This window comes from Entelurus aequoreus, linkage group LG07 (assembly GCF_033978785.1).
Source record: "Entelurus aequoreus isolate RoL-2023_Sb linkage group LG07, RoL_Eaeq_v1.1, whole genome shotgun sequence".
Classification (NCBI taxonomy): Eukaryota; Metazoa; Chordata; class Actinopteri; order Syngnathiformes; family Syngnathidae; genus Entelurus; species Entelurus aequoreus.
In genome coordinates, this window is record NC_084737.1 from 26,941,337 (window position 1) to 26,961,173 (window position 19,837).

The following is a 19,837-nucleotide window of genomic DNA, read 5'->3' on the forward strand; positions in this document are numbered from 1 at the left end:
ATTGTCTAATTCCCTCACCTTCTCCCTGCGCTCACCTGTCCAATGTTGCCATCTGTCTGTCCTCTTCCCTGAGGCTTTTAGACATCCTTCCTCCTCCTCCCTGTCTCTTTCCTACTGGTGACACAGGATATCTGTACTCCGATTCCACCGTCTCATCATGACATCCATTAAAGTGGCAATGGACCCCGGGCCCCCGTTGGTCCGACAACACATTAGCACTCGGACCATTGAGCGCAGACAAGGACCATCTCTGAATTATTGATAGCAGCACAACTAATTGAGGAAACCCTATACCTTAACTTTTGTGCTGATAAACACACACACAGCTCACAGCGAGACCTTCACACATCACGGCCGTATTGATGCATTGGAATATTGATCATTTTCAAAATGGACCTTTTTCTGTCCGTCTATTGCACAATAGTTACAAAAATGCCACCGACATAAAAAAGGGAATGCAGTACGGACGGTTTGATCAGCGTTTTATGTGGTCGATTGCGATCATCCATGAGTGAGACCGAACAATACCAATACAGATACCGATCACATGTATTATCTATAAAAATGTTCACATTTATATATAGCGAGTGCTATTGACAGTTTAACAATATCAACACAATATTTAAACTAGTTTTTTATTCTCCTTTTACAACATACAACTAATTGAGAAAAAAAAAGTCAGTAGTACACAACTAAAAAAGTACTATCTACTAATCTTTGGTTTTGTGTTCGTTAACATAAACAAAAACAACAAAAAAAGATTTTGAGAAAATTTAAAATATCGACCTAATCAGTCAAGTATCTATCATATAGTGATAGTAATGACAACACCAATTTGTGGATCGATCTGCCCTCTTCATGTCGTGTACTGACTGTGACAATGCTGACACACCAACAGTTGTTATATTATCCTCTCTCTAAACTCTTAATATTCTACTTTTTAATTTCATTGTCTCAGTTGCTTAATTCCTTCTGTAACACGGTTCCATCAACACTTCTTAAACTTTATTAAGCACTTATTTCTTGTGATGTTTAAAGCTAAGTTAGCTATTAGCATACCTGCTTCTGGTTTGCCCTCGGTGTGTAACATGTTCAACCTCGTCCTCCAGTGATACTTGATACTGATACTTGAGATACTGAGAATCACAGTTTATTTGCCGTAATGGAGGTTATTATTAAGAACTTACGGGAGCGGCTTTACACTCTGTATGGAGATACATAATTAGCTGCTAGGTTGTCAGTCACGGGACTACAAATAAACCCAATGTCAGCCAGAGGGGCTCATTGTTTGTGATCGGCAATAAAAAGCCAATAAGTGGCAATGGCGATCTCGCAGCTTTTTACAAAAACGGTTTCATACTGATCAGTGGCCGATCGATCGGCACATCCCTAGAATGCAGCTTGAAGAAAGTTGATCAAGATTATTGTTATTTTGCTACCTTTTGATTATTACTGATATGGTCACAATTCGATTTTATGTAAGGTCCAACTAATTCAAAATAGCACTAATTAGCCCATCCTGCACTGCCTCTAAAAGGAGACATTTTCACACCTTTTTCTTGTTTCGCTGTTCTACAATTGTCCTTGACATGAATGGGAGAAACTGAGTTGAACCACAAAGTTTCCGCAATCTGAAGGCCAAAGGGAGTATATAAGGCTATTCTGTGGTCTGAAGTTTAACATCATTGCGCTCGTTTCTTTTGCTCTGTTGCGTTAAAAGCATTTCCTTCTGTAATAGTTGGTACCATATTCCACTTTGCTGGGTTCTGCATAAAAGGCACAGCAGCAAATATTTTGGAGAAATATGTATTTGCTAATAAAATTGCTAGTTTTACGCTGAACAGTCCCTTAAAAAATGTTTTACTTACTTACCCTTATTTACTACTCTTTTATGCATCAATTTGTGACGTCATGACGACATGCAAGTAGATCACCCTACGACCTCCGCTGGCTTCCCGATGGACTGGACTCTCACATGAACTATTATTGTAACAATTCAATAATGTACCCACTCGGTAGCCATTGAAGCCGGTCACGCAAGAGGGGTCCTAACATCTGCGCCCCCTTACCAAGGTTCCTTCTTTTTCCTAGCTTGGGATTGTGGGTTCAGATCAGGACATGTTGTTGTGGTTTGTGAAGCCCTCTGAGGCACTTCTGACTTAGGGCTATACAAATAAATTGTGATTTAAATTGTGATTTACTTTGTTAAAAATAAATACATAAATGTTGGTTTAATGGCTGGGAGAAGCATGTGGATGTTATGTTCTGGTATGTCGGCATATGGTGTGAACCCAGGATGCAGAGACAGCAGCGAAGTAGGTAGGTAGGTAGGTCTTTATTGTCATTGCACAAGTACAATGAAACTTTGTTTTCAGCACAAACCAGTTCAAGATTAGACAAACAAACAGTGTACAGGGCTACAGAACAGGAACGCTGATGGGTCGCCACAAGGAGCCCCGTAAAAGATGGGGAAAAAGGTCAACGCTGGGGGAGGATGAGTAAAAGAATACTATCTAGACTGGTAAAAAAAACCTCCATAGCAAAGCATATATACTGTACATATTACAACATACATCTTGAGACTTGCAACAGAGGGGAGGGAGTGGGGGCTATGGTGGCAGGATACAGCTCTTCAGGCGCTGCCCAGCCGTCCATCACCCCGAAGGGATTCGCGTCAAGGGGTGGGGTATGTGTGTGTGTCGTATATTTTTTGTGGATGCGTGTGTAAGCCTGCCCAGTGTCTTTGTTCTGCGGCCTTGGTGTTCTTGCCAGTCAATCCAAAGTCAACAACAACAGGTGTGTGTCCATGAGAGACAAGAAGGGAGTTTGTTGTGTCTTCGCCGCACTGTCCTTTGGGAGAGTCTCAAAGCCAGGGACACAATCCAAGTCAGAATGTTGTCTATGCGAGTGAAAATAAAATTTGCATTTCAATCTAAATTGTCTATGACTGGTCCTCAAATTCATCCTGCGGGGCAGACAGTCCGATGCTATCCTCTGAGGCACTTCTGACTAAGGGCTATACAAATAAATTGTGATTTACTTTTAAAAAATAAAAAAAATAAAATGTTGGTCTAATGGCTGAGAGAGGCATGTGGATGTTATGTTCTGGCATGTCGGCATATGGTGTGAACCCAGGATTGCAGAGACAGCAGCCAAATACAGGCAGAAGGTCTATTTATTAGGTATCAAGAAAAAAAGCACCAGCGTGGTCGCGGCAGTGGTTAGTTTGTTCGCCCTGAGATTGGTATGTCGTGAGTTCAAACCCCGGCTGAGTCATATCAAAGACTATTAAAAATGGGACCCATTACCTCCCTGCTTGGCACTCAGCATCAAAGGTTGGAATTGGGGGTTAAATCACCAAAATGATTCCCGAGCACGACCACTGCTCACTGCTCCCCTCACCTCTCAGGGGATGGAACAAGGGGATGGGTCAAATGCAGAGGGTAATTTCACCACACCTAGTGTGCGTGTGACTATCAGTAGTACTTTAACTTTAACTTTAAAAACAAACTGCAAAAATAAGGCAAGAAAATGCAGATCGCTGGGGTGAAACAAGGCAAAACAAACAGGACGTGCAAACCATGGAGCAGGACGGGTGAATCCTTGCACAAACCAGAGGTAAGCTACAAAGCCATCCCCAACAAAGTCTTAGTTATGTCTTGAGAGCTAAGCCAGTCTGTTTGCATTGTGCAGCTTGTTCTACATTGGCCACACTAGCTACTTTGTACAATCAGCCACATATAGCAGGTGTTTCCTCCTAGTTGGGTTCTGTGTGGGAAGCTCTTAATATATACTCATATGTTCACTAGTGGATTTTACACTCACTTCCAATCAGTTTGTGGCCACCAAAAGTCTTTCGGTGTTTACACACGACGGAGCTGGTGGAGTCAGGAAGCCTTCTTAGTATTCTCTTCAGCTCCCGGTGACTCACCGCCTCCGCCTGCGAGTGTAAGTAAGCAGGGCGGTTTGGTGGAGCAACGGCGATGGGCGGTGGGGTTCTTGTGATGACAGAAGAGCACACGAGGGAGCATGCAGGACAAGAAGAGGTGCTGTGAACATCAGGCAGTGTTTTCTTTATAGCCTCGGGCTCACGTGTCTATATACAGTATGCATTTGTGAGCACTCCCGCCCGGGGGGGATTAATTTTTTGACAGCTTTGTTAAGCCTTCTTTTAAGCGCAAAGCTTGGCAGTAACATCACGCCTGTGTGCTTTTTCAAAAGGTGCCCTTTCTTTTGGCTTTGGTCTGTGAAACAGAGCAGTTGTTGGAGTCGAGCTTCTTGGTGCGAATGAAACTGCTGAGTGGCTCCTCTTCAATTAGTCAGAACCGCTGTGTTGTACAACGTTCCGTTTTCTGGTGCCGTTCTCCCGTGACTTTGCATCCCCCCCAGTCATCTCTTCTTGTCACTCCACATCTCCTCATCACACTGTCACTTTGCATTTGCCTTCATCTCTGCCCTTCTTTCTCACTGCTTCCTCTGCTCTGTCGCTTTCTATTGCATCGCTTCTTTTTTGCACACGCCACCACCTCCCTGTGCCTTCTTGCCCGGGAAGGTAACCTTGCCTGAGCAGGTTAAGAGAAAAGGTAGAAGCAAGGGAGGAGGTTAATCCTTTGGCAAGTCCACATAGTCACACAAAGTCAAAGGACACATAGAGGAGAGCGGCGATGGACAAGAATCGCAATAAACAGATGTGACAATCAAATAGCCCGGAGGGTGTGTGTGTGTGTGTGTGTGTGTGTAGATGATGGGGATTGTGGGAAAAGACTGAGAGAAACCGTGGTGGGAGGAGATAACATTCTCAGTCATGCACTTCCTCCCTGCATGATGACAAGTGTCTGCAGCAGCTCCCATTGGTCGTGGCCACCACCAATCAGAGTGAAGGCATGCAAGGTGCCTGGAGGTTATACCCAACCCCAAAAACGAGAGACCCAGCCGTGGAAAAGCGAGTGTGTGTTTTTGCAGAGTTGTGTGCATTGGAAGCTTCTTCTCCCGACCCCCCTGGAGCGCCTTACGAAAGGGAAGAAGTTGTTTGTCAGCTCTTTCGATGGAGATCACTGCAATCCCTCCTGGCTACTGAAGAAGAACAGAAGAAGAACTAGGCTGTGTAGACTCCACCTCTGATTGGTTACCTCACTTTAGGTTCCTCCTACTGACTCCTCTCTCTTGCTCCCCTTTGCAACTAAACCCCTCCATATAGTGTATACCTGAACGACAGCTGCAGGAGCACTGGACCCCTCCTCCACACACACACATACACACACACACACGTGCTCCTTCCCTCTCATTTTCTCATACACACACACACACACATGCACACACACACCTAGCTTTTCACCTGGAGAGTGCAGGCATGTGCAACAGCAGTTGTCTCTCCCCACATCATCTGAGTTGACTCCTTCGGGATTGTTGAGGACAACTCTGAGGAGGGACGTTGGAGTTATTTGTGGAGGGCACCACTTCCAACACACAGCATGATTTTGGGTGAGTTTTTCAGCTTCCTTTTTTTTTTTTTATCACGCATGTTGTTGGACTAAATTCTAAGCTTGCCACCGGTCATTAGTAGGATCCTCTGCCTGGTGTTAATTCCACATCTGTCAACACGGAGCGGCAGGATAAACCCTTAAACCGCGGTGAGGGCTTGTAATGATCGCACTGGTGTGCCATTAACAGGGCAGGTGTGAGTGATGACAGTGAAGGTCAAAGGGCTTAGAGCCCAATTGTATGATTATTTTTGGGTGTTTAGGGTCACGTGACCGAGTTCACATGTCACGGAGGAGCTGGCGAAGCTCTGCTAACTTAACTGCATGAGCTGATTATATACACCAACGATTTAAAGGATTGCATCTTCTTCGCGTTGGGAGTCTGTCCAAACGGTTACAAGTTCTGGAATATTGCTACACTGCAGTACATCAATTTTACGAGGTTAATTGGTGCTTAACTCAAAACACATTACCTATTGAAATGAACTGAAATCAATTTAATTGGACAGCACACCTTTAATGTTAAAGTTAAAACAAGTTAAAGTACCAATGATAGTCACACACACACTAGGTGTGGTGAAATTACACTCTGCATTTGACCCATACCCTTGTTTCACCCCCTGGGAGGTGAGGGGAGCAGTGAGCACCAGCGGTGGCCGCGCCCGGGAATCATTTTGGTGATTTAACCCCCAATTCCAACCCTTGATGCTGAGTGCCAAGCAGGGAGGTAATGGGTCCCATTTTTGTAGTCTCTGGTATGACTCAGCTGGGGTTTGATTATCATGTAACATTGCCTTTAAAGAAAAAACTACTAACTTTTACATGAGAAATATTGTATAAAAACAATACAATAGAATGCACGACTAACAACTACAGTAGTTTTATGAAGTAATGTAATAATGACGCTCAGCATTTACCTTGGAGAGAGGACTAATCTATCGCCTTCGAGCTGCTTGGCGTCAAACACACCATCAGCAGCTTGTACATATTTTCATGGATAAATGTCGGCTGTTCCAATATTTTCTTAAGATTCTTGGCTTGCGTTATATACCCTCAGATTGCTTCGCCAAACCATATTTTTGAAGATTTCTTTATTTAATTCAATGAATTCTACCCACTTCTTCTTTTCAGCACTGTTCTCTCTAACTTTCTTTCTCACCATGCTTGGACAAACCAAGTTGTGTCCATCTCTAGCTATAAGCTAATATTACAGATGTTTTGGTCAGATTTTACAGGGTTCTCTGTAACATTTGGTATGAATAACTCCAATTTTTTCTTGCAACTTAAACAATAACAATTAGTGGAGAGACAGTTCATATCTCAAAACACTCTTACACTCTTTTTTTGGAATTTTGCCTATCATTCACAATACTTATGTGAGATAAGAACACATAGGATTTTCTTTTTTCTATGCATTCTAACTCGCAAATAAATGCGATCAAAAGTCAGCTAACAATGGAGGTAATGGGATTTGCTCTTTTTTTTGCCTATAAAACCCTAAAAAACATCCAAAAACCTTCATCAATGTTTTATATACATGCTGTGAGCATATACTGTATGTAATGTAGTAATAGGAACATTCATAATAATATGTAATATTTATGTATTTCGGTCATTCTAAGTAAACAGTAGCACATTAATTTCACACATTTCACACATCACAAAGTTCATTATTTTCTTCAACAACTACTGCTGATCACGGCAGACTTTTTGAGCGCCGACTACTACTTTGGAAAAATTATGATCCAGAACCATATGTTTTTGAGCCTGATTATACCGAGGATGATCTACAAATTTTAGAAGCTGAGTGATAAACAGATCTACCAAGTGCTAAATGCTAAACAAGAAATACAAACTACTAACATAATAAAACAATCATTTACTGTACAATGTCTGCTCTCCCTGGGGGAGGGAAGAATTAATCATAATCCTGACACGGGAAAAAAAAAACAGTTACAGTCAAAGTTGACCAACTTCTCGGTTTATGGCAACAACCTTCTTCTATACACGTGAGAGACATGATTTGTAATCTAGCATTACCTTTCACCAGCTCAGAGGTGATGCAGCAACTCACTGGCTCAGTATGTCAATAGCTGCTAGGGTAGTTACCTCTCTGTTGTCACGGCGTCGCTAAAAGTCGTTTCTCGGTGTTAGCGCTTATAATAACAGAATTGTTAATACTTGATTAATATTCAGGTCACGACATTAAAATGGAGCATTGTTGGCGTTTTTTTGTATGTTTGTGGGAGAAATCAAGGACTCTAATTAGCTGGATTGTTAGCCACCTTGTACTTGGTGTATATGACAAATTGTAAGGCATGAAAAAAGAAAGACATTTGTGTTCTTGTCTTACATAGGGATTGTGAATGATGGGCAAAAAAAAAAAAAAAAAGGAAAGTTCCACCTTAAGTTTGCTACTCTTTAGTTCAAGTAACAATGTAGTAATCATTGTTTTCAATATTCAGGTATCTCATCTAGGGATGATGTTTGATAAGAAATTATCGAGTTTGAGCCTATTATCAAATCTTCTTATCGAACCGATTCCTTATCGATTCTCTTATCAAGTCCAGATAGGTTGTTGTAGCTGGAAAAAAACATACATTTGGTTTAACAAATCACTTCACATTCTGTACTGCTCGCTACGATAGTATTACCATATCTGAGTTATTGTGCAGACATGTGGGGAAATAACTACAAATGTGCGCTACATTCGTTAACCGTGTTACAAAAAAGATCAATTAGACTGATACATAATGTTGTATATAGGGAACATACAAACACTTTATTTATTGAGTCAAAAATATTAAAGTTCGATGATTTGGTAAAATTGCAAACAGCTAAAATGATGTGATATTAAATGATGGAATGGATTAAGTAAAGAAGTTAAACATTGTACTGATATGATCCAGTTTAAGAGGTTGTCCAAATGAATAGTGCTTACAAAGTACAAAGAAGAAGAATTATGAGAAATACTTTCAACCTTATTGAAAATAAGATATTTTTCATCTCAGTATATTAATAATGACTGAATTAATTAATTACATATTACAAAACTGTTGTATATACTAATTCACAGATATTTTATTATAAAAAGGTCAGTAAATGATGTATATATTTGTCGGATCATGTTTTGTTTAGTTATGTTCTGTTAGTTTTGGACTTCCTTAGTTGTTTTGTGCACTTCGGGGGTTTGTTTTAGTCACCATGGTTACTTATGATTTTCACCTGCCTTGTACGCGCACCTGTTGCTCATCAGAGACTCTATTTAAGCCTGCCTTTTCCGGTCACTCGTCGTGGCTTCATTGTTTGCATTTGCAAAAGCTACGTTGGCATTCTGGTTTTCGAGCGCATGATTCCTGTGCTAAGTTACCTTAGCTTCTAGTATTCCTGTGCTAAGTAAGTTTTTGCTTTAGCTTCTCGTGCGAAGGGCACGCTTTCCTTTTGTTTCGTTCCTGTCTGTTGTAATGTGTATGATTTATGAGAAATAAATCATCTCCTACCTGCTAGCTTTTGTCCGGAGCCGTCAGTTTTGCGTCCCGGGAGAACGAACGGCAGCACGTTGCACCCCACCGTGACAAATGACTGAGCTACGTGACGTCATTTCTTGTGATGTCCTACGGGGCATTTCTTGTCGGGACGGGATTCGTTCCCAGGGATTCGAATAAATAACCAACTCTTTTTCTTTACTATAGTGGTCTCGATAACGGGTACCGGTTCTCAAAAAGGGATTCGAGTCCGAGGACTCGGTTCTTTTCTTATCGAACAACCGGGAAAATCGGTTTCGAGCATCATCCCTAATCTCATCTATAAATATGAAGTCCACAAAGAAAAAAATAACAGATGGCTATTTAAATGAATTAATTGATAACACACAGATCACACACTTTACGTGGAAAACACCGTAAGCAACTTTTCATCCCAGTTTTGTGCGTACACAATCTTTATAGATGAGACCAGTGGTAGTAATGTCACTGTATCACCAATAACTTATCAAACATTCAATCAGATTCCTCTGATGTCCTCACTGTTCTGCTCACAGACATTGAGGGTCTTATTTACCTTGAAATTACAGTATAAGATCTGATGCATTAACCTATATTGTTGTCCTTAATTCCTTCATTTCATGACATTTGGTCCTGGCAAAACGTCTGAATATGAAACGACTCTGATAAATTCACATTTTATTCAGCTGCCTGTGGCACAGTGTAGCAGTTAGTTTTTTTTTAAGCAGTCCTGCTGTGTTCTGACTCAGCCAGCACTTTCTTATTTAGTATTCTGGTCTCATAGTGGCCATGTCAGAGAGAGGGATCCAGTGTGCTCTACATAGCTGGCTTGTGCATTCACACAGAGGATGGGATCTTGCCACTGTAAGTCCAAATGACCGATCATGCATGCGCGCCTGTGTATTTGTAAGCTAGAAAAGGACATGTTTATGCATTTAACTAGCGATGCGGTTGCCCACCCGCATCTGCAAACATACTAATGTGTGTACGGTTGTGTCAGGGAGTCTGTATGTATTAATTGTGTCGCTGCGTGCATTGCCGAGACGCCACTTTGTGTTAACGCATGCCTAGACTGATTCAAGCTCTGCTCCGGTGCTCTCAGGGCAAGCGTGTTTTTCAAGCAGGCGCCTGTAATGATTATGCAGACAACATGTGGGCCTTAAAGCAAGTTTTAGTTTTGTCTTGTTTGTATTTCTTGGGGAGTTTACACATTATTTTAAATTCGCCCCCCTGTCTGAAGCTGGTCAAAGGGGACTATTTAACAATTAGACAATTAGACTTGGTCAGGTTGCAGCTGGGGGCAGCTCTTGCAAATGGTATTTGTGTGATTAATGCTAAGCTGCAACAGTGACAACAACTCAATCAGCAGAGCGACGCCTATAGAAGCAAAAGAAAAACACATGATGATGTCCAACTTTAGAGGGATTCATTTTTAGCTCACTGCCTGCACCTTTGTTAGGTTGTTTGACTCACACCAAATCAATCTGCTTTTTATCGCATTTAATGGTCTGTGGATTCTTCGACTTTAGCACCTGCCAAAAATGTTCTCCTAATAAGCTGCCATTCAGATATGTATCTACCTTACGTTTCTTCCTGTACTGCATGATTTCCCCAGTCTGAAATTCTGCGGCGTTTACATGATGATGTGTGTCTGTTGAGCAATTTGACATTTGTGGCTTTCATCCTCTGAAAAGGCTAATGTCATTGCAATGACCTTTGCAATACTGACGCGGCCTGATATGGACCTTCTATCATCATATTCAGTGCACTGATACGGATCTGTAAATGTTGGACGGACATTTCCCTGACAAGTGTGGAAAAACAACAATGTTCAGATGAAAATATGTGTGTAATAGAGATGCGCGGTTTGCGGACACAACCGCGGACTCCGCGGACAATCCGCGGGTCGGCGGAGGCATGACGAAAAAAATTGATTTTAAATAGATTCGGGCGGGTAGCGGTTAAACCAATTCAGAAAAAAAAAATACATAGTTAAATGTTGTTAACCACATACGAAAAACGAGCAGCACTCTTTGAAACAGGCAATTATTCATCAGGCACTGCTGCAGCTGTCACGCCAAATTTCTTCCCCCCTACAGAAGCCTCCCCCCCCCCCCCCATTTACTTCCGGGGCTGCGTCCAATAAAGTCACAAAGTTGCTGGGGGTCCTTAACCCGTACGCGACTGTCCTGTTTCGTGCCTGTACAAAAAAAAACCAATCGATTTCTTCAGATTCCAGCAGCTGTCGAAGACGAAGTATCCTTCCAGCGACGGGCAGTCAAAGTGCTATCGATCGCTGTCAATGACCACGGAAGTAAATGGGGGGGGGGGAGGTTTTTGTAGGGGGAAGAAATTTGGTGTGACAGCTGCAGCAGTGCCTGATGAATAATTGCCTGTTTCAAAGAGTGCTGCTCGTTTTTCGTATGTGGGTAACAACATTTAACTATGTATTTTTTGGCACACATTGAATGTCTCTGCTGCATTGGCTCAGTCTCCTTTCTTTAACAGGAATGCCTTGCATCGTCTATATTAGATATATAACAACGGGTGGGTGGCGGGCGGTTGTGGTTTTGATAAAATGTTAGTTCGGGTGGATGGCGGGTGGATGACGACTTTTGTGATGCGGTTGCGGATGAAATAATTACCTATCCGCGCATCTCTAGTGTGTAATGTAAATATGTGTGCTGACTGTCTGCATGTGTGTCGCTACATCCTATGTTTACCTGCAAATATTGTGGTTGGACGTCAAGTTAAGACTAACATAGCTTTGTAAGGGCATAGTCCTGTGTGCAGGTGGATATAGTTGAGTGCTCTGATGGCGATGACAAATGCGGTAGTACCTCAATTTACGAGCTTAATTGGTTCTGTGATGGAGTTTTTAACTCAACACTTGTACCTCAAATCATACTTGCCAATCTTGAGAACTCCGAATTCTGGAGAGGAGATAGGGGGGGGGGGTGGTTATGGGGGCAGTGTTGCGGGGGCGGGGTTGAGGTGCAGGCAGCATACCTCTTCCCCTTCGAGCGGTCTTGGATTAAATTAAATTATTTTTTCCAATCCTTTTGGAACTTGCAAGTGTATTTCTTCTTCTTACTTGTCGTCGCCATGTCTCTTCTTCGTTCTTCTGCTTCGTCTCCTTCTTGTTGTGTGTGCAGTTGTGCACTGAGCTCCAAAAGCGTAGATGTTATTGTAGCCTCCCGGAAGAGTTAGTACTGCAAGGGGTTCTGGGTATTTGTTCTGTTGTGTTTATGTTGTGTTACGGTGCGGATGTTCTCCCAAAATGTGTTTGTCATTCTTGTTTGGTGTGGGTTCACAGTGTGGCGCATATTAGTAACAGTGTTAAAGTTGTTCATACGGCCACCCTCAGTGTGACCTGTATGGCTGTTGAGCAAGTATGCCTTGCATTTACTTGTGGGTGTGTGTGCTTGAAATTAACGTTATCATTAAACCAGTTAAAAGATCAATCAATCAATCAATCAATCAATCAATCAATGTTTATTTATATAGCCCTAAATCACAAGTGTCTCAAAGGGCTGTACAAGCCACAACGACATCCTCGGTACAGAGCCCACATACGGGCAAGGAAAAACTCACCCCAGTGGGACGTCGGTGAATGACTATGAGAAACCTTGGAGAGGACCGCATATGTGGGTAACCCCCCCCCTCTAGGGGAGACCGAAAGCAATGGATGTCGAGTGGGTCTGACATAACATTGTGAAAGTCCAGTCCACAGTGGATCCAACACATCAGCGAGAGTCCAGTCCACAGCGGGGCCAACAGGAAACCATCCCGAGCGGAGATGGGTCAGCAGCGCAGAGATGTCCCCAACCGATGCACAGGCTAGTGGTCCACCCGGGGTCCCGACTCTGGACAGCCAGCACTTCATCCATGGCCACCGGACCTATGCAACTCCCCCTCGCAAGGGACAGGGGAGAAGAGGAGAGAAGAAAAGAAACGGCAGATCAACTGGTCTAAAAAAGGGGGGTCTATTTAAAGGCTAGATTATACAAATGAGTTTTAAAATGGGACTTAAATGCTTCTACTGAGGTAGCATCTCTAACTGTTACCGGGAGGGCATTCCAGAGTACTGGAGCCCGAATAGAAAACGCTCTATAGCCCGCAGACTTTTTTTTTGGCTCTGGGAATCACTAATAAGCCAGAGTTCTTTGAACGCAGATTTCTTGTCGGGACATATGGTACAATACAATCGGCGAGATAGGCTGGACCTAAACCGTGATCATACAACATGTCAGTAAAGACCCATTGTTAAACCCGTCCAACGCTACATTATGTGACTGTGCCGGCACACTGTTTATATGGAGGAAAAGTGGACACCTGGACAGCATGCGGCTGTTAAGGGGTGAAGGTTTCCGATGAGAGAGGACGCTAAAGGCAGTGCCTTTAAGGCACGCCCCAAATATTGTTGTCCGGGTGGAAATCCGGAGAAATTCGGGAGAATGGTTGCCCCGGGAGATTTTCGGGAGGGGCACTGAAATTCAGGAGTCTCCCGGGAAAATCGGGGGGGTTGGCAAGTATGCCTCAAATCAACATCTCCCACTGAAATGGAACATAAATCAATTAAATTGCTGCTTGCCCTCCACCTCCAAAACAGCGCAATTTTAACATGTAACATTCTTTTGTTTAAAAGAAAAAAAAAACTTTTAGATATGTTACACGGCTCGAAAGATGGGCCAACTCTTTCGTTGTGCGACACATTTATTTTTCGGGATCAAACTGCAAAATAATTAAAACAGCTTGATGCCTCTGCTTTTCTCATATCACGTACTGACAGGACTTGTTCTCAAAATACAATGTCTGGAGTTAGACAATTTTACAAATATTCAAAAAAATATATAAAAACAGTTTATCTTCCTTTAAATCATGTTTTTAGTCACCGTTTAATAATCTATGGATTGTATTTATCTCTTATGTCATTTTACCGTTACTTGTACTCAACCTTACTGTCCTTGGTGCGACTGTACATCTACTGCCTTAGCACACAATAACTGTAGTTCAGCTTTGACACATATCTGCTGTGCTTATGATCAATACAACACTCAACACTCGTTTGGCATGTCCTTGTAACATAAATGGCATGTCCTTGTAACATAAATGGCATTTAACATCCTATTTTCAAGTATCTCTGAGGATTTATGCCGTGAACTTAGTCTTAAACTAAAGTTAACTGTATTTTGCTTCGTCACCGTGGTTACCGTTGGACCAACGTCCGCCATCTTAGAAGATAACCATCTACCATGAATTGATTAATGTGGACCCCGACTTAAACAAGTTGAAAAACGTAATCGGGTGTTACCATTTAGTGGTCAATTAACTAATACAATCTACTAATAAAAGTTTTAATCAATCAATCAAACCCTGAATTTGACTCGTTTTTAACTCATAAACTTAACAAAACAGACCTTAGCTTAACGTTGCTTACTCTAAAAGGTACAGAAGAAACTTTACACTGCGTGTGTGTGTTATATGCGAACCAGCTTACCTGCAAAACAATTAAAACATTGTTACAACCGGAGCTTGATGCCTCAGCTTTTCTCATATCACATACGGACAGGACTTCTTCTACAGCACCAGCTACTGATACCAAAGGCACCAAGCGTCCTCTGGTGGTGTAACTAAATATTGCATGCTGCATAGAAAAACATGGTAAACCTTGACATCACAAAAAAACAATAACCTATAAACAGTATTTATATCGAGTTTTCTGACCTTAAAGAGTTTTAATGGGGGGAGGGGCGCACTATTTTCCATCCATCCATCCATCCATCCATCCATCCATCCATCCATCCATCCATCCATCCATCCATCCATCTTCTTCGGCTTATCCAGGGTCGGATCGCGGGGGCAGCAGCCTAAGCAGGGATGCCCAGACTTCCCTCTCCCCAGCCACTTCGTCCAGCTCTTCCCGGGGGATCCCGAGGTGTTCCCAGGCCAGCCGGGAGACCTAGTCTTCCCAACGTGTCCTGGGTCTTCCCCGTGGCCTCCTACCGGTCGGACGTGCCCTGAACACCTCCTTAGGGAGGCGTTCGGGGGGCACCCTGACCAGATGCCCGAACCACCTCATCTGGCTCCTCTCGATGTGGAGGAGCAGCGACTTTACTTTGAGCTCCCCCCGGGTGGCAGAGCTTCTCACCCTATCTCTAAGGGAGAGCCCCGCCACCCGGCGGAGGAAACTCATTTTGGCTGCTTCTACCATAGGTGAGGATGGGAATGTAGATCGACCGGTAAATTGAGAGCTTTGCCTTCCGGCTCAGCTCCTTCTTCACCACAACGGATTGATACAGCGTCCGCATTACTGAAGACGCCGCACCGATCCGCCTGTCGATCTCACGATTCACTCTTCCCCCACTCGTGAACAAGACTCCGAGGTACTTGAACTCCTCCACTTGGGGCAGGGTCTCCTCCGCAACCCGGAGATGGCACTCCACCCTTTTCCGGGAGAGAACCATGGACTCGGACTTGGAGGTGCTGATTCTCATCCCAGTCGCTTCACACTCAGCTGAGAACCGATTCAGTGAGAGCTGCAGATCCTGGCCAGATGAAGCCATCAGGACCACATCATCTGCAAAAAGCAGAGACCTAATCCTGCAGCCACCAAACCGGATCCCCTCAACGCCTTGACTGTGCCTAGAAATTCTGTCCATAAAAGGTATGAACAGAATCGGTGACAAAGGGCAGCCTTGGCGGAGTCCAACCCACACTGCCGGACCAAGCTCTGACACTGATCGTACAGGGAGCGGACCGCCACAATCAGACAGTCCGATACCCCATACTCTCTGAGCACTCCCCACAGGACTTCCCGAGGGACACGGTCGAATGCCTTCTCCAAGTCCACAAAACACATGTAGACTGGTTGGGCAAACTCCCATGCACCCTCAAGGACCCTGCCGAGAGTATAGAGCTGGTCCACAGTTCCACGACCAGGGCGAAAACCACACTGTTCCTCCTGAATCCGAGGTTTGACTATCCGGCGTAGCCTCCTCTCCAGTACACCTGAATAGACCTTACCGGGAAGGCTGAAGAGTGTGATCCCACGATAGTTAGAACACACCCTCCAGTTCCCCTTCTTAAAGAGAGGAACCACCACCCCGGTCTGCCAATCCAGAGGTGTACCGCCCCCGATGTCCACGCGATGCTGCAGAGTCTTGTTAACCAAGACAGCCCCACAGCATCCAGAGCCTTAAGGAACTCCGGGCGGATCTCATCCACCCCCGGGGCCTTGCCACCGAGGAGCTTTTTAACTACCTCAGCAGCCCCAGAAATAGGAGAGCCCACCACAGATTCCCCAGGCACTGCTTCCTCATAGGAAGACGTGTTGGTGGGATTGAGGAGGTCTTCGGAGTATTCCCTCCATCGGGTTCTTTTGGCTCATAGGACTCCTGAGGCAGCGGACAGGTAGCGACAGGCCAAGCGGTGTGCGGCTTCAGCGGTCGCGGAGGCAAAAACTCGGAGATGGGAGGAGTTCGGGGAAGCCATGGAAAACGACTTCCGGACGGCTTCGAAGCGATTCTGGACCATCATCCGCCGCCTCAGGAAAGGGAAGCAGTGCACTATCAACACCGTGTATGGTGAGGATGGTGTTCTGCTGACCTCGACTGCGGATGTTGTGGATCGGTGGAGGGAATACTATTTTCCATCCATCCATCCATTTTCTACCGCTTGTCCCTTAATCAAAGTAAATCACTTAGTGCCAGAGATACATCGTATTATTAAAAAAAAAAAAAAATAGAATGTACTACTTACAACTAAGGTAGTTTTATAAAGTAGTGTTATCATATTTTACAGCGTTTACCTTTTATTGTCATTGCACATTAAAAACAATGAAAGTGTGGTTTATAAACACTCATCACGGTTTTGCGAGCACTATTTTGTGTTTTATTTAGCACATGTCAGAAGGACGCGCAAACTGTCAGTTCCACACACGGCTGAATGATTAGTGCGTCTGCTGCACAGCCAGGCGATGGACAGATGAAAATCCTCCATCCTATGTGTGTGTGTCAACATTTTGGACGGTCAGAAATAGAAAATATTTGACAAATCGTCTATTTAGTGATTTCCTTTTATTATTTCATTGCTGGATGGTTTAAGGGGCTGATTAAAACAAATTCAATTAATGTGTTTTGGTGTCTGCTGGCTTTTAAAAAAATTTTTTTTAAGTCGTTTGTTTTTTTTAATTTAGGAACTTTTTTATTATAATATACCTCCCACATAAAAAGACGTCTTTCATTGTGCTTTTTTTTTTTTTTTTTTTTTGCATTTTAGTGCAGCCTCGTTCACAGGATTAAGTGCCAGTGTGCATATGTTTGTGTTGTCTAAATTTTTATTCATAAAAAGTGTTAGCGATTATAGATGTGTGCTGCTGTTTCAACACATCGCACACAGATAACATGTATGTGCAGAAAATAATTGTCTCCGTGGTATGCATGCAAAATCCTCATTTAAATAAGGTCCTCTGCAACACTTTTCAATTGCACAGTGTTAGTAGATCTACAACACACCCGCTCATAGCACAAATTATTTTAATTTTTGCTCATGCTGTCCGGTGCATTGTATTTTTAGATCTTCGTAAATCAGGCCCATTGTATGTTAAAGAAATAAGATGACATGGCACCATGCATGCATAGGCACTGATCCCGTGGGTGCTTCGGGGCCCAAGCACCCATGTGGGACTGATGGCAACTTTCAATCTTTAAAATAATTTAAGAAAAATCAATCTTGTTGTTGTTAATTTTGTGACGGTTTATTCCTTTTTACATAATTAAAAAGCCACAAATCATATAGTCTTTAATTATCTAATCCTAATCAAGATTTCATTGTACCCGATCATGAACTAATGACACATTTATCTCGACATTGAACACTTATGAATGAAGGGCATAATTACTCAACAGCCATACATGTCACACTAAGGGTGGCAGTATGGACAATGCTAACACTGTCATAAAGATGTGTCATATAGTGAAACCACACTAAACAACAACGACAAACACATTTTGGAAGAATATTTCCTCCGCAACACAACATAAACACTACAGAATAAATTCCCAGAATTCCCGGATTGTAAATAATGTAAATAATTCAATGTATATACCCTGATGATGATTAACTTGTGTGATGACTGTATTATGCTGATAGTATATATTTATACCATGAATTGATTAACGTGTACCCCAACTTAAACAAGTTAAAAAACTTATTCGGGTGTTACCATTTAGTGGTCAATTGTATGGAATATGTACTGTACTGTGCAATCTACTAATAAAAGTCTCAATCAATCAATCAACCCTGCAGCACCAACTCTTCCGGGACGCTACAATATAAACAAACGCCATTGGTGGATCTACACCTACCATCCACTGTAATGATACCATGTACAATAGCGTATCTAGTCGAAACTACTATGATTACATTGATATTTTTTAACATCACAAAATCTTCTTTCGTTTTTTTTAAATGTATACTATGTTTATAAACTCAGGAAATATGTCCCTGGACACATGAGGACTTTGAATATGACCAATGTATGATCCTGTAACTACTTGATATCGGATTGATACCCAAATTTGTGGTATCATCCAAAACTAATGTAAAGTATCAAACAACAGAAGAGTAAGTGATTATTACATTTTAACAGAAGTGTATATAGAACATGTTTGAAACAGAAACGTTGCGTTTGTTTGTTTACTTACTACTACGCTGGGGACGGCGTGGCGAAGTTGAGAGAGTGTCCGTGCCAGCAATCTGAGGGTTACTGGTTCAATCCCCACCTTCTACCATCCTAGTCATGTCCGTTGTGTCCTTGAGCAAGACACTTCACCCTTGCTCCTGATGGGTCCTGGTTACCGCCTTGCATGGCAGCTCCCACCATCAGTGTGTGAATGTATGTGTGAATGGGTGAATGTGGAAATAGTGTCAAAGTGCTTTGAGTTCCTTAAAAAGGTAGAAAAGGGCTATACAGGTACAACCCATTTACTAAAAGACAAGTTGTCTTGTATGTTCACTATTTTATTTAAGGACTAATTTGCAATAATATAATTTTTGTTAAAATAGGTTGATTGGCAACACTAAAATTGGCCCTAGTGTGTGAATGTGAGTGTGAATGTTGTCTGTCTATCTGTGTTGGCCCTGCGATGAGGTGGCGACTTGTCCAGGGTGTACCCCGCCTTCCGCCCGATTGTAGCTGAGATAGGCTCCAGCGCCCCCCGCGACCGAAGGGAATAAGCGGTAGAAAATGGATGGATGGATAAAGCCAATAATGATTTTTTTTGTAGTCCCCTTTATTTAGAAAAGCACCAAAATACTTTTGGTACCGGTAACAAAATATTGGTATCGGGACAACACTAATACACACACACACACACACACACACACACACACACACACACACACACACTGAGTACCCACTGGCAGAAATGTAGATCGGCACCTATGCATACATGTACTGTATCTTCTCTAGTGAGTATGGCCGAAATGCATGACATCAATGCTACTGTCTGCAGCCAAATGCTTAGAGGGAACTCCTTATCCTTTTAAGACAGGACATACTGTATCGCTACTACTCTGACCCCAAATGTGCATGAGGGTTGTTTGACAAGCAGGAAACATTCCTGCCCCACGTTCTGCTTTCTTAACTTCATCTGAACATTTTTTTATGAGTGGTGTAGCCTGACTCACACCCTATTCATTTTTGGATGTTGTATGTTACATCAGGCTGCCCTTCTGAGTCACAGCTCACCTCCTTAGCTCAGGGCCATGCAGGCTGTCTGTCTCTTTGTCTTTGTATTTGTGTGCGCACTACGGGCCTCATCTATCTTCATGAAACCTCACTCTACGTTG

At 42.9% G+C, this 19,837-nt stretch overlaps 1 protein-coding gene across 3 annotated transcripts in view; it reads left to right on the plus strand.

Moving 5' to 3' along the window:
• The first annotated feature begins 4,900 nt into the window (after positions 1 to 4,900).
• Positions 4,901 to 19,837, plus strand: part of znf385a (zinc finger protein 385A) — a 182,595-nt gene continuing 167,658 nt past the window's right edge. For 2 of the 3 annotated variants that reach the window (XM_062053085.1, XM_062053081.1), the window contains exon 1: positions 9,825 to 9,847. In XM_062053085.1, the coding sequence (XP_061909069.1) occupies positions 9,832 to 9,847 (16 nt within the window). In that variant the 5' untranslated portion in view covers positions 9,825 to 9,831. Of the gene's footprint in view, positions 5,482 to 9,824; positions 9,848 to 19,837 lie in introns of those variants that run through there. The other variant, XM_062053083.1, reaches the window with a different exon arrangement.